Source organism: Rousettus aegyptiacus, unplaced genomic scaffold (assembly GCF_014176215.1).
Source record: "Rousettus aegyptiacus isolate mRouAeg1 unplaced genomic scaffold, mRouAeg1.p scaffold_m13_p_11, whole genome shotgun sequence".
Taxonomy (NCBI): Eukaryota; Metazoa; Chordata; class Mammalia; order Chiroptera; family Pteropodidae; genus Rousettus; species Rousettus aegyptiacus.
The window spans coordinates 27057518-27080973 of NW_023416286.1; the positions used below are offsets into that span (position 1 = coordinate 27057518).

At 35.5% G+C, this 23456-nt stretch overlaps 1 protein-coding gene across 17 annotated transcripts in view; it reads left to right on the top strand.

Moving 5' to 3' along the window:
- The window catches only part of SORBS2 (sorbin and SH3 domain containing 2), a 300348-nt gene that overhangs the window by 272368 nt on the left and 4524 nt on the right, over positions 1–23456 (top strand). For 16 of the 17 annotated variants that reach the window (XM_016143937.2, XM_016143943.2, XM_036228656.1 and 13 more), the window contains 4 exons: positions 1923–2037; positions 2122–2250; positions 4280–4483; positions 20506–20555. In XM_016143937.2, the coding sequence (XP_015999423.2) occupies positions 1923–2037; positions 2122–2250; positions 4280–4483; positions 20506–20555 (498 nt within the window). Of the gene's footprint in view, positions 1–1922; positions 2038–2121; positions 2251–4279; positions 4484–8462; positions 9234–10850; positions 10926–14731; positions 15878–20505; positions 20556–23456 lie in introns of those variants that run through there. The other variant, XM_036228657.1, reaches the window with a different exon arrangement.

Genomic DNA, 23456 nt, shown 5'->3' on the forward strand with positions numbered 1-23456 from the left:
CCTCCCTACATTTGACCCCCTTTACCCTGTCTACCCCCTCCCTCCTCCCCCACCCCCTACCTTGTGGTAAACACTAGTCCATGAGTCTCTGTTTGTCCTGTTCATTTGTTGTTTTTAGGTTTATACCCACACATAAGTGATATCATGTGATTTTCAACTTTTTCTGTGTGGCTTATTTCAATAACTATCTATTTTAAAAGCTATTTTTCTTTACCAAATACAAGAAAGTTTAATTTAAAAAAAAATACAGCTAAGTAACTAACCAAATGTAATGTCTCTATTGTTAGATAGGAAAAAGCGATAAAATGATATTTCCTAAGGTTGTCAATGGCCATTAATCAAAGTGTGTGGGGGCAAAGGTTATGAGGGTAGAGTGAACTTACCAAAATGGGACTCAGAAATTCTAGCTCTGAAATGAGAGCAACACAATTTTGAAAACTGTTAAGTGAAACTACTATCCTTTCCCTAGATGACTTCTAAATTTTAAGTACAAGTCTTTGTAAATAGAAAAGATTTCTTTTTACAGTTAAAAGAAAAAATAATTAGTTGTCTCTACATGTGTTTGTTTGTTTGTGTAAAGCTAAGCTTCCTAGTCTCATTTCCGGACACAAAACATATCTGGCACAAAGAAAATGTTGGATTGTAAACATTAAATATTCTATTTTGTTATTTTGTTGTCTACATCAGCCACTTACATAAAAGAGGAAAGTCCTATATTTGAATGTAAGGCTCTGTGAGTCTTGTCTTCAGGGTTACCGGAATTTAACATACTTTCAAAGTGAAGATTTTAACACCTCTAAATGTGTAATAATTATTTTAATATACAGTGGTTATTCCAATTCTTTTAATTAATGAGAAACATTCTACATCTGATCTACGGCTCTCTCCATTAAATATTCCACTCACAAAATTTTTCCAACTCAAGATTCTGAACTAAACAATGCAGAAGATTAACAGCAGGAAGGCAGATGTGTAGGGAAGAGGGGCTCTTGGGAAAAGGCGGAAAAAAGCGCCCCAAGAAAACATAATAGTGGAGGGAAAATGCCACACGAATACAATCAATCATCTGGGCATTGGAGCCATGAAAAACTGATGTAGTGAGGATGAGAATTTAGGCACAGATTATTCGAAATGAGTGATGTCTTTATAATGTAAAATTAAATGCCCAAATATACTTACTTTCTTCTTAGAGCCAAAACGGAAAAATGTAGTATCTTGAAAATATTTTTATTCATTAAAAACAAAAAAATATAAAGAAGGCAACAAGCAATCTATGCTTGTGTTTGCACTTAAAACGTGTTTCTCTCTGTGCACCATTGAAAAATAAAAGTATAAGATCTTTTCTGTTTCACAAATAAATTCCTTATCAAGCTATTCTATTTAAATGACTGTCAACCAGTTTTAAGCATCCACATACAAAAAAAATTTTTCTGGTGTTAGCATTTCTGTGCTAAGACAAAATGATATTTATTTTCCTATTACAAGCTTTAGTAGCTGAGAAGGAGACAGAAAGTAACTAACTAGCTCACTAGTTTCAGGACAAAAAAAAAATCAGTGCAGAACTAATCCATCATTATGCTGAGCTTCACAACTTCTCTACTATAATCTAATGATTAGATGGCAATAGTTTGTCCCACCTTTAAATTTCATAGTAATCTGCCTGTGGTTTATCTTAGGCATGATGTTTATGCTTGTTCTTCTTGAAATCATTTCAAAAGTTATATAATGTTATAAGTAAATTCTAAGAATTTGCAAGAAAAATCCTTTTCCAACTGGGCTCAACAGATTTAAAATATATATATATATATATATATATATATATATATATATATATATGAAGTATATTTCCCATATGCTTCTAAAGATCTTAAGAATAATTGCTATACATCAAAAAAAATTTTTTTTTTAATTGTCCCTTCCAGGGAGCTGTCATTTAAGAAAGGAGATACTGTCTACATCCTCAGGAAAATTGATCAGAATTGGTACGAGGGAGAGCACCATGGGAGAGTGGGCATTTTCCCAATCTCATACGTAGAGGTAAGTCTTTCCTCTTCTCTCTTACATGGTTGCTGTTTCTAAAGTCATCACAGGTCGAGAATAAATCATTGTTTTCCCTCATAGAAACTCATGCCTCCTGAAAAAGCACAGCCTGCAAGACCACCTCCCCCTGCCCAGCCTGGAGAAATCGGAGAAGCTATAGCCAAATATAATTTCAATGCTGACACAAACGTGGAGCTGTCACTGAGAAAGGTAACCTGGCCGTTTTCTTCATCTGGTTCATTTGAAAGGCAGTATATTTGCAAAACTAAAATAGGTTATCTTCGTCCTCAGACATTTTTGTGTTTTCTCCTAAGAAAAGGACAAAGGACTTCCTAAGGCCGTCCTAAATCACTGTTTCCTATTGCTGCCTGTGTCCTTCCGGATGAGGTCCCCTGCGGGACACAAAGCTTCTATGAAAGACTTTCCCTCCATGGCTTAGCCTGGGAGGCCCCAAACCCTCTCCAAGGGGTGCCTCGGCCTGAATATCATGGTGTTGTGATGTGGGAAAGCATCAAAAGGAAAAGTACTTTAATACACCTCAGAATATTGTTGTTCTGCTGCCTTCTTAGTCATTTAAAAAAAAAAAAAAAGATTTCCAATACTTACTTTTATCTTGGAATCAAAGTAAGGTCCTAAAGTAATAAAGATATTTCTTCCTGGGGAGCATTTTGAGGACCCATTTGTGCAGTGTTTTTCCTCAGCTAGGCCTCATGACTGATCCAAATTTCACCAGCAACCTATCCAGCTCCAGCATCTCTTCTTAACAATATCAAAAAAGGACTTGTTGACTTGTTACTTTGCATAGCTGAGAAGGATTAAATAAACTATTTTCATTGTTTGCTAAGCAATCACATACATTTGTTAGGGGTGGTAGTCGAGATGACAATAAACACGTCTACACACAACACAGACCACATGATAGTAACATGCAGGGTGGTAAATGTGTAGCCGGGAGCAACGAAGGAAAATATCACTGTTCTTGTCCTGGGAGAACCTCATCTCATTCTTCCCTTTCGGTCCTAGTTCTGCATCACCAATTGATTCTCTTCTGTCATCTCTAAGTTGCAACACAGCATTACATCAACTGTATGCGTTTATGTTTCACACATTGGAGAGAAGCTTCTGCCAATGCAATTTATAGCTCAAGGGGTAGCTTAGCAACAGCCCAATTTTGGCGTATTACAGAGAAAGTCAGTGCAAATTTAAGATTTAGGGAGATTACATTTTTCTTCGCAATGTTCTGCTCAGTGGTGGTGGAACAGTCTATATAAACCATACAGCATTTTGGCAAAAAGAGAACTTTCACCGTGAGTGCCAGCCGAAGAAGGCCTCCCTACCATGCTCAAATTTTGATTGTGCTATGTGAGTGCAGTTGCCCAAACTTCGTATTATCTGCTGGATTCAACGGCGGAATTTTTACTGTTTAACCACATCTTGCCTATTTATTTCTGGGCCACGTGTGGTTTTCAATTAAATTTAACCTGGGTTTTGTGGCATTGCCTTGATCACTGCAGATAGCAGGAATATTGATGGTAGAAAGTGCTATTATTGCAAAAGCCAGGGGTTCCATAAAAAATATATAGTGGCCACAATGGCATGGCCACCCACCAATCAGAATGGATCAGGTGGGTGTCAGTCCTGGCCACCCACAGTGAAGGATTATCTCAAGTGCTATCTCTGCCCCAGCTCATTATCTTCATTCTTTGTTACTAGTTAGCACATGTAGGTTAAAGAAGAAAAACAGTGTCCCATTCAACTTTATCCCTTTTAGAGGTGAATTTCTGTAACCTATGTCAGACACACCATCAGAGAGAGCTGAGTTGCACTTTTCTGAAGCTCTCCCTTGAATCCGTCAGTGATAGGATGAAGCTACTGCCACTGAGACATTGCTTATTAAACTGTTCTGCTTTTTGAAATAACTTATGCAAGTCATTTCACGCAGTGCCAACACAAATAGTATAAACTCATTCGCATTAACCAAGCATCCTTAGGGAAGATTCTGATGTGGTGATTGGATGGTTAAATTGCATATGTTGATAAGCTATAATTTGGGAGTGAGCACTGAGACTTTACTTGCATTCTCCTGACTTAAAAAAAAAAAAAAAGAAAAAGAAAAAAAAAGCTGGAAGTATAAAACTTTCCCAAATGGAAAACTATTATTTATCAGAGAACATTGACAGTTAGATTTTTACATTATCACATCTCTATTAATAATGCATTTTTCTAATATTCCTTACAGGGAGATAGAGTTATTCTTCTCAAAAGAGTTGATCAAAACTGGTATGAAGGTAAAATTCCAGGAACCAACAGACAAGGCATCTTCCCTGTTTCCTATGTGGAAGTCGTCAAGAGGAATACATCCAAAGGTGCCGAGGATTACCCCGACCCTCCCATACCCCACAGCTATTCGAGCGATAGAATCCACAGCTTAAGTTCAAATAAGGTAAGAAGGCACTCAGCATATTAGTATAACATTTAGGAGCTTGGAGTCAGATAATTAATAGGTGATTTTAGGGCATTGGACTAGCACATCACATTTATTACAAAGCAGAAGATTTATGCGTTAGGTTTCTAAGTGCAAGTGCCACATCAAGTCGATATAATTTGATTTTTCTTATGGGTGACAGCATAAAGGTTTAATGCTTGATTCTGAGAATTTCATTTTCAAGTTAAAATATTGACAGAGGAAAAAAAATTAGTACCATAAGACCTTATATGATATATATTTGTGTACATACATACATGGATTTGCTTTCTGAAATTCAAATTTTTTGAAGCTTGAGTTTTCTTTAAAGATTGATTTCATTTATGATATTTTATACAGATTGTATATATATATGAACATATGCATCTATACATAGATCAATAGATTCTAAAATGATTTATTTCAACAATACATGGTAACTCAGTTGAAAAAAATTCTATAAAAGTCTCAGGGGTTTTTAATATAGAAAGAGAGATAGAGTAAAATTTTTCGATTAAAGTCTGTAAATCGGTTTGTCTATCTATTAGTCTGAATGGAAATTTCATTGGTTATTAGAAGTCCCCAAGTGTATTTTATTAGTTTTAGGATAATTGTGTGCCAGTTCTACTGTCTCGTAGAGCTAACAGCTAAGGATAATTATCTTTCTCAATATCTTGTCTGAAAGGAACTTTGCTTCGTGAACTAGTTAATTAGAAAAAGCTATTCTACTTTCTTTACTCACAATGTGAATTTTTTTCTTAATTTTCTGTTGAATTATAATATAGTGTGTTCTTTTTATAGGTAGTGTTTAGGGATTTCTTTCTCTTTTCCATTAACCTCCAAGTAGAAAACTTTAAATTACCAAGGAATTAGTTCTAAAATATTGCACTTCCTGACATTTAAATTTTTATTATGTTGCATAATTTACTAATTATTTTAATAAATAATTAAGATCAAAACTAGGACATGGAAAAATAAACCATCCAGAGCTAGCAAAATGACATAGACATATCAGACATGATTAAAGTATGCAGTCATTTCATATTCCAATGCAAGATCATTTCAAGACAGCATTCTCAGTGGCCTAAAACTATTCCTTAAAAATGAGTCTTAGAAGAATTTTACATAAGTTAACGATATAAAAATCTACTATTTTAAAGAGAAAGCACTTTTTAAAAGGGCTAAGGCTAGGCATTGTTTGTTTGTTTTCTGCTCCTCTTTAAAGATGGGGTTTCAGTTGTGGGGTAATTACGCTCGATCCTTTATTATCATATAATGGAATGGTTTGGTACTATTCAATTTTGATTAATTGCTTATAAAGTTTCCAGAATCTTCTTCAGTATATTTACTTTACTACCAGAGCTTAGCATGTAGAGATCAACATCTTTCTTTCAGTAGTTCCTACTGCTAATGAAAACATAACATGCATGTGGCTTACCCACTATTTGGTCATCTTAATAGAACTATCAGATAAATTTCAAAGCAACTACACCTTCAAATAAAATTTTATAAGAAAGAATAAGCATGTATCTACAAAGTCTTATTTAAAATTTAAGAAATTCTTCCACAATGTCCTAATTAATATTGGCAGTGTAGTATTTTAGATCACGAAGTTTTAATATTTGTCGAATATGATTCAAATGTATTTTCAGTTTCCAACATTTTTTTCTTAAAACACCAGATTTCACATTTTGTCAATAGAGAAATGTACAAATTTTGCTAATAACTAATTTGTGTTTTATTCTGACTGCTGAGGAAAAATATATATTAAAAAGCTTACATTCATAGTTTGAAAAAATACTTAGTGGTTTTATATCAACTGGTAATCTCTGCTATGATATCATTGGCTTAAGGAAGGAAATGTCTCAGTAGTGTTGAACTCCATGATTTCCAAAAAAAAAAAAAAAAAACTATAACATACTCTAAATGATGAGTATATAAATGTTATATATCCTATTTTCTAACTGAGATTTGCAAATAAAGGAAGGAACTCCTTAAGTGATTTATGAATCACACTTTAACTCACTCAAATCACATTTCTTGACATACTATGTTTTAGGGGACAGTTAAATGTAAGTTGATAATATTTCCGATTTTTCTGCTGTTAGTACAATAACATCCAACTGTAATGCCTTTGGAAGAAAAGCTGATTATATAATTTTTGTATCATATGTATATTTTTGTGATATAGGTATCCTGGGATATTGAATTTGACTTTCAGTAGAAACAAATCATTATAAAGCTAAACACTTTGAAACTGTAAATGCGTATTAGTGACTGGTGGTAACGACACTGGAGTAGTAATAGCGATAGGGGTGGTAATGATGATAATGGAATTTAAAGATCTTTGTTAGTCACATAATATTCCTGTTCATGAAAGTAAGCGAAAGTGGGAAGTAATAATCTTGAAGTGTTATATATCTCTCAGACTTTCAAATTTATTATTGTGTTGTGTAATATAGCATAAAATTAAACTCTGGCCAATAAGGGAACTTCTCTAAAATATCAAATGAGACTTAGGTCATTTCTATCTTGTTAAAAATTAAATATATACAGGGCTTGCTAGACGTGTATCATCTAGTAACAGACCGTATGTATAGGATCACTTTATATCAAATGCCAAGCGGCCTTTAGTCCTGAATCTTCTGTTAAAATGCTCACATGAGTTTTGCAACACTTTGTCTCACTTATCCTATCCCAAGATGACTTGACATCATAGTTCCTTTTTTTAAAAAAGAAAAAAACAACTGAATAAACTCTATTAATGCCCACATTCCTATTTTAGGATGCAGAAGTCGAAAGTTTAGCAGGGGATACACTGTGCACTGATACTCACGAAGGCCCCAGAGGGGACCAAGAGTGCTGAGTGCGTGAAGCCTTATCCCAAACGACCTACTAGGAAGTGCATCTCCAAAATCTTTCTTGAAGATCTTTCTCTTTCCAAATCCAAATCATTTACCTGGAAAGAATTAAAGTAAAAGGTCATGCACAGCCTCTCCCAAGGCCTTCCTTCGTATGCACAGCGTGTACCCATCTTTGTAGTCCAGCAATAATTGGTACATGTATGAGGATGTCGCCAGGCTGGATTTCTAGAACTACTTTTAATGAATTTACATAAAAATTTTGTTTTGCTCAATACGTCCAGAATAAAGTGATAGTATTAAGATGCAGAGAAGTATATTTTTACTTCAGGAGATTAAGCTTCATAAATTATACTTCCACAGGTTTACATAAAATGTCAGTCTTTTGAGAGAGGATGGGAGTCCGAGCAGGTTACTCTCTGTAGCATTATATGCTCCCTTTCTGTGTGATCATCTACTTTGGATTTTTTTTTTTTTTAACTTTGAAGTAGTAGTTAATGTGAGTTCAGTTTCATTCTGATCCTGAAATATATTTTTCAGAACTTAATTATTTATGAATGTGTTAATGTATAAGGGTATAAAAATATTTTATGCCATATGTTAAAGCCCCTTTGCAAACATAAGTAAGAAAATTATAAAGTTCAAAAAATTTGGCAGTGCTACAGGAAGGAAGAACACTAAACAAATTCAGGCAGTAAAAAAGGTTAAACTGGTTTTCGTTTTACATTAACATTATTTCAGAGCCATTTCTACTATTAAGACAATATGGGGAAACCTAGTTTAAAAGAGGTAGTCTGTTAAATCTTTTAAATTTTACTGTCCTCTAATCTCCATGACAGCTTTATTTTGTCATCTGACATATAAGATACTTTCCAAATCCAAGGAGAATTTCATTTTTTAGATAACTTTCTAATTAACATGCTAATGATTTTATGTATTTAAATTCAGCAAAATATCTTCCAATCTAGATCATAGAATAAATATTTTTTTCATCCACTACCATATCTTTCTCGCATTTCTCTGTCTTTGTGTTTTGATGCATTATTTTCTTGGGATTTTTTTTTTTTTTAACTTCATAATTGCTGCTCATTTTTAAGTTGGCTTCCAGTGAACCAGCCCCTCCTCCCAGGCACAAAGCTTCACCTGACTCAGATAAAGGAGCTCTCCAGGGAATCGCCCAGGAGTGGCTGTCCCTGACAGCCAAGAGTCCACCGGCAAACCCTTTGACCCCAGCACCACCTCCTTCTCTGGACGACTTCTTGGATGAATTAGAGAAGCTTGGTGCTTTAACCTTGTCAGATGACCAAGCCAAACTAAACATCCTAGAGGAGATCACCCTTGAAATTAAAGAGGAACCCTCAGCCTTCCTCTCTTTGCCTCCAGCATCTGTACCTGCCAAATCACCTTCCTTTCAACCACCTTTTCTCTGCTCGGGTGTTACCTCAACCACAGTCCAGCCTTCTGAGGCAATGTCACTCCAGGATCCCAGAAAGACAACTCTGTGTGCAGATGTGACAGAGATGAGAAAAGACTTTGCAGGCCTTATAAAAATGCCCGAAGTCCTAGGTGATAAATGTGTGGCCTCCAGACACACTGATGTGGGTCCCTTACCCCAAACTCTCCCTATCATTGGTGAGGAAAATGAGGAAATCTGTGAGGGGGTTACATCAGGCATCCAAAAAGGGCCAGAATCTCAAGAACCAGATGCTTTGTGGTTCGGCCATGATGGCACAGAGGTGACAGCAAACCTGCACATTGAAGAGGAGGAAGAGGAGAGGAAACCCGACTGCTTAAAATACGCAGCAACCACCCCCGCAGGTCCTAGAACCCCTAAGGAAGACAGTCATGCAGCTAAAACCAGTAATGAGGTATTTTAATTTTGCCTAATTCCTGAAGAACTAACCAGTCTTACTACAATTAGCTAGTACAGTTAATCATATTAATAACCATTGATTTTGACATTGCTTTAGAAGGTTTCCTTATAAGAAACATAAGCACTTATAAGTTAGGGGTGGAGGGATGTATAGAAACACACCAAATTTTAATAAGATGTAAACATGTAATATAATTCCACTATTTATTAACAATTATAAATTCACATTTAAAATTTTTATAATTTACGAGTCTAATTTTTCAGTGTTGACAATGATAATAGCTGAGCTCTTACTGAGTGTCAGACATTACTCTAAGAACTGCCCATCTTTTCAAAAGGTTGGTTACATTATATCCATTTTAGAGAAGAGGAAATTAGCCCAATTCCAGGATGAGGAAACTATATATCATATCTTTGATATAATAGCAGTTTGAAAAGGAAAGAAGGAAGGAAGGAAGGAAGGAAGGAAGGAAGGAAGGAAGGAAGGAAGGAAGGAAGGAAGGAAGGAAGGAAGGAAAAAAAAAGAAAAATAGTACTCTGGTTTCCTATAAATTCTTTTTGAAGAAGTAATTTTATTCAGATTGGTGACAATTAAGAACTGGGTCCTGCAGTTCCTTCTTAAAAACAAAAAACCTTGGGCAATGATTTTCATCAATAAAGAGGGAAAATATCTTGAATCTTCAGCTCATAAATTTCTCTCTTAAAACAAAGGGAAAACTTGATATCTCAATTATGTAACCTGTGAATTAAAAGGCAAATATGATTGCTAGCAAATATCAAAATTATAAAACAAAAAGAATGATTTATATTATGCCACTATGAAAGTCACTTTCTCCCATGGATTCTCTATTTAAAAATTTCTAAAAACGAAAACAATTTTTTAAACCTTTTAATTTCCTATTAAGATCTTACCAATAATAAATGTAGAGGCACTTGACCTATACAGGGTCTTCTTGGTCAATTCTTAAATAATGGTCAGTGCCTATAAGGCTCCTGGACAGTCACAAAACTCTGAGGCTTGACTATTCCTCAAGCAGGAGAGAAAATGTCACCTGAACAAAGAACCCAGTTATACCCGCCATTTGTACAAAATAAACACACTATTTAATAATAGAGACCATTCATTGCAGAAAGTTAAACACTACTTACTAAATCAATTACTTAACTAATTTTCTCATCAATTTAATCAATTTTAAGACATGATCAGACATGAGGCTTAGTTCCTAAGAGCTGTTGCTACCTGCTTGTAGAATATGAGGGTTCTTATTTCCAGCCACCCACGTCAGAAAAATTAAACTGATCACACCTGTTGGAAATTTTGAAATTCGAAAGAAAAAGTTAGCGCTTTTAAAGCAAAAATTTGTCATAAATGTCACTCACCAGGGTACTAGTTAACTTTAAAATTATTTAAATTGGGGGATATTATCTAATGACCATGATACCTTTTTCTGGACAAAGCATAATCTCATCCTGTCTTTCGTCAATGTTTAAGCCGCCTTCATTTTCTTCGGGAGGGCGAATGTCTACACCTTTTCCCAGTTGTCTCCTTTCCTCCCCTCCCTTTCATTCTCCCTTGGCTTCTGTCTCTGACCTGGTCTCTACCCTTTCTCAGCCTACTCAGTCCTACTCACCTCCTCTCCTCCCTAAATACTCTTATCGACAGGAGATCAATTCACCAAAATTAAAGGTAACTGCATCTTGAGTGTGGTTTATTGCATGTCTTTAAGTGAACTTAATTAATTATATATATATATATACACACATATATACACACACGTATATATGTGTATATATATATATATATTTAGATTTGTGCAATCTTACAAGATCTAAAAAGTTATGTAAAGACTGATTGCTAACTTTTAACACCATCAGCATGGCCTCTACCCAAAAAGTTAAAAGATATATTTGCATAGCAGATATACCCACATTGAGGAGAAAAACTAACTAAAATCTGTATAAGAATAAAAAGTAATCATTAGGTTTTTTTTTTATGTTGAAGGTTAGCAGGAGAACCATCCGATTCAAAGGTGTCAGCTTTGTGCCTGTCATCCTCTGTCACTTCCTAGTGGGCTCATTGCGACCCATAGCTCTCATCCATGGGCAGAGACAGTAGAGCCTGAGAGCAGGATGCTCTCTGGCATAGACTGTCTCAAGCTTTGTTCTCCCACAAAACCAGAGTAAATTAATGAGGATGCAGGAATGAGCTTCTTTCGTAGCAGTCAACAAAGCATCTATCTTTGAGACTGGCAAGCTGACACCTCTGCTGGTATTTAACTCCCCTAAGGATATCATTTTTTAAAGATTTTTAGCAAAACGAATGACTGGCCTTGGAAAAAGATTGAACGACAACCACAGCATAAAATCAATCCATCACGGAAAAGTTTTGCATCTATGATCGGAATGATCCAAAATCTTTGCCTTTAGACGAAAGGTGATAGACTTCAAATAATAACCTACCCTCACATTCAGTCTTTAGAACTTGAAATGGGAGCCTCTGCAGAGAAGTGAAAAAGTGAAGATTCTGGTAGATGCAAGTTTCTGCCCTAGAAAGAACCAGCACCTAAGAAATGCCAGTTAGACAATCTTTCAAACCCCCATCACGGTATCCATCCGCCAAAATAGTCTGTACATGTGAATTCACCTTACGTATGGAAGGAAGAATGTTTGAAACAATAGAATACGTTAAGACTAATTGCTCTTTGCCCTTTGAGGTTTTGGCTGGCGGGAAATAGTCTAGAAAGTTTTAAGATAATCGTAATACTTTACATAATGTCTAAGACTAAGAATTTGCCTTTTCCCCCTCTTTCTGTGGTTTTCTTTTTAAGGCCAAAGTATTTATCCCTTGCTTTTCCTTACTTTTTCTCCAGCCTTTTAGCTTAGTCAGTAAGTGGGAAAGTAACTTTATAATTGAATCTGGGTTCTCTAGTTTGGAAAGATGGAGGACTTACCATTGCAGTATCAAGGACAAAACCAAGCTTTAAAAAGGTTTACTCTCTTGCAAGAACCAAGTTCATCTCATGCACACTTTAAATTTCAGTTGTTTGCAGAATGACATGAGGTAATGGAGCTATTCGTGATAATGATGTTTTAAAAAGAATACTTTAATAACTACATCAAATAACTAACTCCAGAAAAATGAAGTTGTTTTTTCTCTATTTTATCTTATGTTTGAGAGCACATCTTAATTTTTAATCAGCCACTGAGTTTTTTCAAAACCTTATAAATCTATATTTCTATTCATAGGGAGAATATAAGTTGACTGGTTATTTGTGCTTATAAACATAAATACAAACTGAATCAACTACACATTTTAGATCATTATTATAGTTTAGCCCCACATCTGACTCAATAGCGGACTGCTGGCGCGAGTCCTTTAAGGCTTCCTATTTCTTCCATTTCAAGAATGTTAGAAGTTATGCTCATTACAAAGAAAAGTAACCTAGCATTAATAGCAAAAAGAAAATAAAATTCTAATAATATTTTAATAGAAATAATATAGTAGACATGAAATCATTACAACAATTTTATCAACCCCTATCGACCATTGTTTTACTTAATCCATGTTAATTTAATGTAATTTTATTCTTTTAAAGCATTTTCTGAGACTGTAAGTTTGTCATATGCAATGCAAAATCTTCCATAAAGATAAAATTTACCACCACTTTATAAATGACAGAAGACTGAAATGTACATATAAATTATGAGTTTGATATATAAATCAGAATCCAATATTTTCTCTAGCCTTTTGAGCATTTTTTTTAATAATGCCTTTTCAGAATAAAAATTATTGCAATCCTCAACTTTTTATAAGCTTGCCTTCCAATTCCATCCGATAGACTATTTTGGAAAAGGGGCTTATAGCGCGTGGACTCAGGTTGCATGGAAGCTCTTTATGAAGAGAGCGAAAGGCTCTTCCTTGGATTTCTTCCAATAAACTCCCATGAGGAAGTCTCTGTACCCTAAAGCCATTCCATCAACAGGTGATCCCCTTGACCACAGTTTCCAACATATAAGTAAGCCCTGATTCTTCCTAATATAGTCAAATGATCTTTGCAGCTGTTTATTCACGTCGTTCCAACAGCTAAATGGTATTTTTCTCTATGAGCCCTGATGTTTATAGACAATCTTCCCTGTATTAGTCAAGACTCAGGAAGCCAGATTGTCAGAAAACTAAAAATAATTATAACTTAAAACAAGGTAGAAGTACATTTCTCTTATGCATAAATTTAAGGCATCCAGGGCTGGTTTGTATCTCTGGAGTCACTAGAGAACCCAGGAGATTCCATTTTATTTTGGCACAATATCGTCCTCAATGAGAGGCTTCTACTATATGTTCCAAAGTGGCTGCACCAGCTCCAACGGTCCCTTCCTCATTCCAGCCAGCAGGAAGGAGAAAAGAGAAGAGCTTATGCCTTCCCTCTTGCAGGCCACTTCCCATAAATTGCACATATCCCATCTCTCAGAACTTACCACATGAGCACATCTAGGTACAAGGAAGGCTGGGAAATTGTTCAGAATGGTCACATGCCTACCTAACATCCAGGATTCCACTACTGAGGATGGACAACGAGGATAGATATTGGAGACCACCAGGCCTTCTCTGCCACAACCCTAAAAGAAAAATGTCTAATGTATTTCACCCCCAGAGACTGGAGATTTGAGGTCAATCATTAATTATTATGAAAATTTTCTAAATGAGAGTTGAGAAAACCACACACTTTTATTTAAAAGTCCTTTAGTCCTGCTAAAATTTCTCATAAGCCAAATCAAATACTAAAAAATACATTGCTAGATCTTGTCCACTTTTGAAAACAAAACAAAGCATACGCACACACGAAAAGCAGAGAAAGAAGGTTAGCTTATTCACTGTCATGATGTACTTTGATGTTTTGATGTTTTGATGTACTTTGTAAGAACATCAAAATAGTCACACAGTGCTTGGAGTTAGGACAATATTCAATATTTAATTATATTTCATCATTTTCCCCAATAAAGCATATTTTCTTCTTATGTGTTTCATTAGAAAAATTTTCCCCAACAAAGATTGACACTTCCTATGAAATCTGATGGATATTAAGCAAAAATTCCTTTTGTCTTACCTTGCATCTATTCAAGTAAGCACAGAAAAAGCAGGTCAGGTCTGAGGGTGTCTTGAACCCAATTGTTAAGTATTCGATTAAAGACATAAGTTTTCTCGTACGTGTTCTTAGCCATGTACGTTGCATTCAGACACCTTCTCTGTGCTAATTTCCCTCTATAAATCTTCCTCTGCTCTGCCTGTGAGTTATGGGTTAAAGCGGAACTAATGCCTGTGGTGTGAAAAGTATGGGCAGCCAGAAGAGCAGTCTGCAGACTGTTACACCCTTCCCTCTCTGCTGTCATTCAGGAGTCTGGCATGCTGAGTGTGCATGAAAAGGCAAAGCAGGAAAGCTCCTCCTGAAATCTGGAGAATGAGGATAAGAACTAACTAACTTCTTATGGCTTTTCCAGGCTGACTTAAAAAGCGAGATACTTGTCTTGGGTAAGCCTCCGCGTAGCCCAGTGACGGCTAGGAGATCCTGCAGCTCACCTGTCAGAGGGCTCAGCAGTTCCCACAGGGTAGGGACGGACTGCCCCACCTTGAGCCAAGCTCCCAGGCCACACGCATCCTCCTCAGTGGGCTGACTCTTCCTTACTTGTCCTTGCTGTGTTTTGCCAGTAACATAGGGCAGATGTACCCTTGAGATGAAGTGACCAACTGATGATGAGATATGACATCAGATCAGCACAAAAATCCTCCCCTAAGTGTTTGTGTAAGGTGCTTCCCTTCTATATGTGTGTGTAAGCTTCCCCGAATCCAAAAGGACATGACCAAATTCTCCAATAAACAAGGAAGAGTGTAGTATATGCTGTCTTCTACATCGTCTCATGCTTCTGTGCAAATGTTCTCTATAAACACTGCTCTCCAGTCACTGTTTTTAGTGCAAAGATTAAAGCTACTGCCAATCTTATTCTGAATTACACACTTATGGTAATGTTTGCTTCTGCATCATTCAGCTTATTTGGATTTTTTAAAATCCATGAGTCTTGTTACAAATATCTTGTTACTCTGGCAATGTGTGCTATGTTCACTCCATGACCCTTTTTAAGCCACCGCTGCTGCTCTGGACTCCAGGTTACCCCTTTCTCTTGGCAGCCTTGATTGAACTTGAATTACTTTTCTCTTCATCTACTTAGCTCTATAACATCCACAGCACTTTAAAATAAATGGATTCTAAATGGTACTATCAATTCTGAGGAAGGCAGCCAAGGAGTTTGGGAATTTTCATCTCTGCATAAGTCGGTTCTTCTACATTTCTATTTTGATGGACCTGGTTTAACCTTACGTGCTCTATTACAGGACTGTGGTTCTGCAATCTTTTAAGGGCTTGATTGCAAAAAGATTTCCTTTTCTGCTTTTTAAAACTGCGGACACTTCTCTGTGGTTATGTTATGTTTGTGCTTTTTGCTTTGTATTGTAAGACCTCATTTTGTGTCTGAGGCAGAGATTTGTGTTGCCAAAGAGAAAGAGAAATGTTGTTTTGAAGAGATTATTAGACTCTACAAAAGGACCTTCCAGAGCCAAAAAAAAAAAAAAAAAAAAAAAAAGCTTTTCCACCATTAAATGGCTCATCCACAAATTTCCCCTGGGTCAATGAGATGGTATGCTTTAGGTCACTTTAAATGTTTTTCTTTACCAAATTTTTACAATATTTATTGGTATATGTGTTTGTGTGGACATAAGTATTCTTAACGTTTATGCAAAATTGTGTTTACCTTCATAATTTAAGAAATAAAAATAAACTTATAAGCATAAACATGGTTTTAGAAGTGCATCTAATTCTAGTTGGCAAGTACTACAACTAACATTTCCTGGGGGAAAAAAAAATGACAGAAGAACTCTAGAACTGCTTATAATTCTTTCAAAGATTTTTCCACATTAGTAGTTAAAGAATTTATTTGTAACTAAATATAAATGTAAAATAAGAAATATTTAGAATCTACCTAATCCTCCAGAGATGCCTTTGCACAGATAAATAGGTGAGTTTTGGACAAACTGTATCATCACCTGAGCAAGGAAAGTACATATCTTATTGATACCAGAAATTTTAGGATATTTCAAACCAGCTTCCTTTATGATCAGTGGTTTGTGATTTGGTTCTGGCTTTGAAAATTAACATGTGTTTAAAACCCGTCTCATTTCTACCCATTTCGACAACATTAAGAAATAGCTACACTAAAAGAGGGCAAAAAAAAAATTGTTATAGTGCCAAGGAAAAAGTTAACATTTAGGCTTCCATGAAAACAGCCTGAGGCCCCTCATTGGATTTTCTAATTTTATTGTACTCTTAAGATTCATCGATAACACAAACATGATATAGTTCTCACCCAAAACTTCCAGCTCGCCATCTATCATCTGTTAACCCGAAAACCACTTACAGTTCATGCGAGCCTCTCTGAATGTCACAAATGTATATTGTTCTATATTTATCACAAAACTGCTAAGAAATTATGAGTAATAGAAATGCCTGAGCAGATAGTTAAAATATAAATGAACATGGACCAAAAATACTGGAGCCTAAAAATTGATCCTTTATCGAGAATTTAAAGATGAGAAGGGAAAGACATGATAAGAAAATGAGATGACTATCTATTCCACATCCCTCCGTGGTCTTTAAAATATCCTTTCATAATGAATCCAGGCTGAAGGAACTTGGTCAAAGCTGTCCAAGGGCATAGACTCTGAGCACGTTGCTGCACTACTCACCATTAGGTGGCAGTAGAGTGCAGATACATTACAGGTCTTTTCCTCAAGGTTTGTGCCTAGTTGTGACACCAGGAGAGAGAAAGGCAGAAAAGATGGTCTCCTAAGATAATTCACTTTAATATTCACACAGAACATAAACAGTTGCATAAAAGGCAAATAAAGATGCTGATTTTAACCAGCTTAGGTCATCTTATTTCATCACAGTAATCTTTCATGCAATAAAGAGTGCAAGTCAAAATTATAATTCTGTTACTTCTTTTTACTTAGTTGTGATATTAAGAAATTATCTTTGGGTTTTGGTTTACTGATCTGCAAAGTGAAGTTGTTATTACTATTTTTTTTAAATGACTGAGACATTTGAGCATTAACTAATAAGTGTCAGTTGTCACAGCTCTCCAACAAATGAATTAGGTAAGGTTGATGATGGCACCTCTAATAACAGAGGACATATGTCTGTGGAAATGGAGATTCTTTTGTGGATTCCCTGAAGATCTTAATCATCATCTTATCTAACTCCTTGATTTTAGAAATAAGGAAGCATCGGTGCATATCCAAAGTTATACAGCCACTGCCAACACCAGAAAGACACAAATGTGCCTTTGTTAATTACCTATTAAGGCTACTTATTCTTCTATTGGTCACGTGCTTTTAAAGTAAGTTAGTTAAAATACTGCAATGTCATCATTCTTCAAAGCTGGTTCCTAGTATTAGGTTCACATGGAGATGATTCCTGTTAAAGGTGGAACTTAGAAAAGTTCTAAAACTTACCGTTATTTTAGATACACAACTCTGCTAATAAAAGCTGTGATAAATCCTGGCCTGAGTATGTAAACAGTATAGAAAACTGGTGATCCATAAAAATAAACAAGGGAAGGGAGGATCCTTTTTAAATGATATGAAGGAAAAGACATATTAGAAAAGATGAGTGAAAGCAAGGCCATCCTAGCCAGTGCACCAGGAACACAAGTTCTTAAAACAGAGAGGCCTATGGAATTAAGGGAGTCACATACTTCTGCAATAGCGCTTCATAATTGTCAAAGGGATGAGTCACTTAATGATTTATGAAATAAGTTGAACTGAAGTAATTAAACTAGTAAAATTGTAATGATAACGAAAATGTGCTATACTAATTTTAAAAGCAGATTGTTTCATATTAATGAAAAATCTGATTTTTAAAGTCATATTCACATTTCAACATAGGGAAGCAATGAAATTGCTTTTACCAAGCCCCAGATGTCATGATGTAAAAATCAAACTTTCACTCAACTGTAAAATATTGGAATGATTTAATGTGAAATAGACATGTCATTTTTAGAACATAACGAAATCCATTTTACAAACATTTTCTCTTAAGATAACAACAAATAATATTTCTCATTTATAAGTTTGTTATGCACTAAAAATGGTTATAATAGTTTCTGTGAGAGAACAGTACCTATCTTGGTATATGATTTGAAATACAGCATTTAAATTGTTTTTTAAGTTACATTTTTATATGCTGTATTTTTGAATGATTAATGTGAACATTATCAATATCACATGGCTTGAATATATTATTTGACCAGAAATTTTACTTTTAGAGATGTATTCTAAGGAATGGTTCAAAAGAGGAAACTAGTTCTCTGTATAAAATATTTATAGTATTTGTTGTTATTTATGAGAGTTAAAAAAGGCTAGACCAATCTTAACTTCAAAACAAAAATGAGAAAAATGGTTAAGAGTATTTAAAATATGTATATGCATTTATGTGAGGAAATATTATTTTGCAGTAACTTAAAATGAAAGTGAAGACTTTCTGGAAAATTATTATAAAATATTAATAGCAATTAATATATACATATCTTATTTCTGTATAAAAGTTATATATGTATGATTAAATGAGAACTTGAAGAAATATAATAGCATATAGGCTTATAAATGACTTATATTTGCTTCTTTTCATATATTTAAATTGATTTAATAACATGTTGAATTAAATGGCCATAAAATGGTTGAAAATGGTATAATCATTTTTACAATAGTATATTTTATCATTTTAATAATAGATAAAGTTTTAGTAATTTTATATTGATTTATAGTAGTAAAGTATTGTACTCACTTACGTAATACATGCGTCCAATCAATTTTATCCATTCTTTAGTTTATATAGTCCATGCACAGACTATTGAGTGAAGTTTCTAAGAATACTGTTAGTAAACACTTTTAATTAATACAGTCAAAGCTTACGGTTTTAGTAATATAAGTACCTAGTCTTCTTACGCTAGACAGACAACTTGGGTGGGAAAGGAGTAGGTAAAGAATTTAGGAAAGGAACAGATTATAGACCCGTAGACTGAAAGGAACCGCAGAGTCCCCCATCCATTTTTGGACTAGTGTGGCTCTATGAACAATTTGCAGGGGAAATTCCCAGCCTGTCAGTAATCCACTCAAAACTCTGGGATCCAGGAGTTAGTCCTGATGTCTAAGGCCATGGACCTAATAACTAATTCAGTAGCCATCAAGCAGTCACTTTTATAATTGCCATTCAAACTCTGATTTATCTCATTATACCATGTAGCCATCATTTAGAAGAGAATCCTTTTGAAATGTGTTGTGAATGAATTGTAATTTTTTTCCTCCTAAAAGGTAGCATTTAGGTAGCAGGTATAAAGGACATTGACTTTACATATTCAACTAACATGTTCATTTTCATCATTGCAATATTTTTTGTGGATATATGGAATGCTAAGGCTTGTCATTTCCAATATTATAAGTATCTATTACAGATACTGGTCTTGATGCTTAGTTTAAAAAGAAAGGAAACTCTTTTGAGAGTTCAGTGCACTGGGAATTTCTACCAATATTTCTCTTCTAAGGTAAAATGTTACATGTTACCTGGATATTGTTCGTTGCATTCTATTTAAAGTTCTCTGTTTTCTCTTTTTAAAAATGCATGTGCTTTCTCCACACTGAGAACAGAGAGTGTTAATTCGAATGTAGCATGGGATGTCTGCCTATCAATATTCTCATCTGTACCGTATGTGAAAATGTTGTCTGTGAAGGAAAAGCACATTAGAATGAATGCAGATACTTCGCTGTTAGACTGAATGTGGTTTATTTTCTGCTTGTTTGAGAAAACGCTGAAGAATAAGGTTGTATGAGGGTGTCTAGTGGTTTGGTGTCTATGTTCTTGCCATATTCCTGGCCTTTGAAAAATCAGTGGGACTAAACCCTGATGTTTCCTTAAAGCTTGAGCAGACTAGACTGTACATATGTTCAAAGCATTTGAACCTTGGTTATTTCGAATTAATTTAAAGCACTCTTCAAAATATTTGAATTATTAATCCTGCAGAAACCCTTCATTTTTTTTTTTAATTTATCTTGGTTTTTTACAACAGGAAATATCAAATGTCAGGAAAAGTACCATGCCATTACCCAAATTATCTTTTAATTAGTACCAGTTTAAACATTGATTACATTGAAAATCATTTCATTTCAGCCACAGCGTCCTGTGTTCACTCATGAAAACATTCAAGGTGGGGGGGAACCGTAAGTATCCTTCTTATCTTCTAAATTCAAGACTAACCTTGACTCACAAAATGGACGACTGATGTACCAAAATAGAGAGGATGGTACAATTTTGTATGGGAAAGAGATCAAAGTAGCTAACATGACACCTCCTATATTAAGAGCAATTGCCATAATCTCCATCTTTTATAATGGAGAGCAGAAGCTAATTTTAAAAAGAAGCCCATGATTTTGCAGAGAGGACTTTGATTTATGCACTAGAGAAAGCTTCCAATGCTGCAGTGATTCCTAAGATTTATGAATCTGTCTCCTTCTCTGTTCTACTCACAGTGTAGATTCCAAGAACTACAGCTTTACAGACACGGAAAATGTTCTAACATTGTGTTTGTACGTATTTGGAGAGCAGGAGAACGTAACAGTAGACCTAACGTGATAAATTGGTGGCAATTCCGAAGTTACATTCTGAGAAGAGTCTCTGGAAATGGCAGTATTTAAACGTTTGCTGTCGTTCATTTAAATGCCTTCTCACACTTTCAAATTCCCTCCCCTTACCAATACGTACAAAGTCAAGTCTTTAAGACTCTCATATTTTGTGTGTCTTTTTCTGCTTCGTTTTTCCCATAAGAGATGTTCAGAGGTGGTACACCACCTATTGGCTCCTGCCTATTCTGTGTGTCAGGAGCTAGATCCCTGGGAAGGGGGTTTACAGAATTGAACCTCGTCCAGCGTACCTGAGCACAAGCAAACGGTAAGCCTCCAGCCCACTGCCCAGTCTCTGCTCTCCTAGAGCAGAGCCAGTCGGCAGGGCCTGGTGTGTGGCCAGGTGCCTTCATCACCACCCATTCCCTCCTCACCTCTCACAGACCCGGCACTTTGCTAAAAGCGTGCTCTTCAGAAATCATCTCTCACCTGAGACTAGCTCTCACCGCGTCTAGCCAGAAGGTTTTCTTGTTAAGAAAAAGACTAGAAAAGAACGTATTAGAAATAAGAATCATTTAAAATGTCATTTAACTGGAAAATTTTTAAATATGACTAGTAATTCTAGTTTCAGTTTGTTTCCTTATTTACACAAACGATGATAGGATCATATCACAAAAAAATAAATTCTAGGCCTGTTTAGCTTCATTGCATTATCAACGCTTTATATGAGCAGCTTTTAAGGATTCTATGAATTAATAGATGTTTTATGTTGTACTGTTTTGTGTAATATGGAGTTGATACTTTCAATCCAGGTCATTTGAGTGTTTATGAAACCACAAAGCTTACAGGTGGGAGAAGGTACATTTCACAGTCCTGCTTTGGACATTACAAAATATTCTTTATTAAGTTTCTGTTTAATTACAACCCCAAATAGTGGGATAAGGGGATGTCACTTGAATTTTTTCATTTAAAAAAAAAGATTTTGGGTGAAAATAGGAATAATGTTATAATGTCACTACAATTCAGAACTGTGGTAAAATATGTTATAGTAAAAGTTGCAAGTTAAAGAGAAAGCTCCAAGTTTGGCTGACCGTTCCGTGTTTAAAAGACAAATTTCTTCTGAGGCACCCTTACCCCACCGCCATCATTCATCTCACCAACACATCTTTCAAAATAGCATGCTTTTCAATTGTAATTCAACCACATTTCTTATCGTGCAACACTGATTTTGAAAGCTGACAGAGGCAGGAGGATTTCCAGAAGTTTGTTTATGTTTCCATGAAATTCCCAATTTAAAAACAAATTTTTTTTATTTTTATTTTTTTGTAGTCTGAATAAACTAGAATAGTAAGTAATTTTGACAAGCATGCTGGCTTTCGTCATACCAAAATGAAGTAGGAGTTCATGCCAGTTTTGTTTTTTTTAGCTCTTGGGACCTTGAGATCCTTCAAGCAGCTGGAGTTTGTGGCCTTAAGAGGCCTGTCTCCGAACGTGGCTGGAGTCATGCCTGGGCAAAAGCTGAAGGCTGAAAAGCTCGATCACGGAACGTGATCTATATCCATTGAATTAGCAGCCCGGGAGTGAATGACTATCTCCCTCAAATGTGAAACTGGAAAGGAACTATGCTGAAATCAACTTTCCCCATGATATACAAAAGATACCATCCCTTTACCTAAAGGCCCTCGAAGTCAAATCCTTAAAGAAAACAAAATAATTCGAGGACTCCCACAAGGGCTGGCCCCATGCAAACATCCAAACTAAGTAACGCAGGTGTTCCACACCTCCTTGCCTTTTTCGGCACTGCTCTGAGATTATGGCTACCTTTCTCCAGCCTCTGCACAATCAGAATCATCTCTCGACAAAAGACCTCAGAGGCCCAATCTTAAAGAGTACAATTGGCTGAAAAGGTTTACTAGGAGGACAAAATATTAACAGGGGAAGAAATCTCTAGTGTTAGAATTTCAGGTTTTGGTACAAGCCCAGGGAAGGTAATGTCTTCTAGGAAGGGTGTTGGGCATAGCGTCCCACCCTCTTCCCAGACACCCACATGGAAGCCAACTCTGTCCAGGTGCCCCAAGCTCAAAAAGTTCTGACAGAGAGGAAAGCCAAGGGAACCACGTCCCTGATTTATGACATGATGCTTGGGTTCAAGTGATAGAACAGTTTTGTTCTACCAAAACACAACTTTCTGACTGAATGAAGTAATTAGAAATAACTCATTCTTGTTCTTGAGCAGAATTCAATATTGTCGACTTTTTAAAGTTGGCTTTAAAGAATCTGAAGCGCCTTGAAATGTGGTTCCTATTTTCTTGCATTGACAAAGTTAACGTAATTCTTTTTTATATGCAGTTATGTCAAGAGAGTTTTTATAGCAAACGCAATTTCTCAGGGACCCATTTTTAAAAATTTATATCCATAAGCTGCTGTTTCAGATTAGTTCAGTGATAATTGAGCATACATGCACCTGATTTCATAGGTGAATTACATAGTTTTCAAATTCTA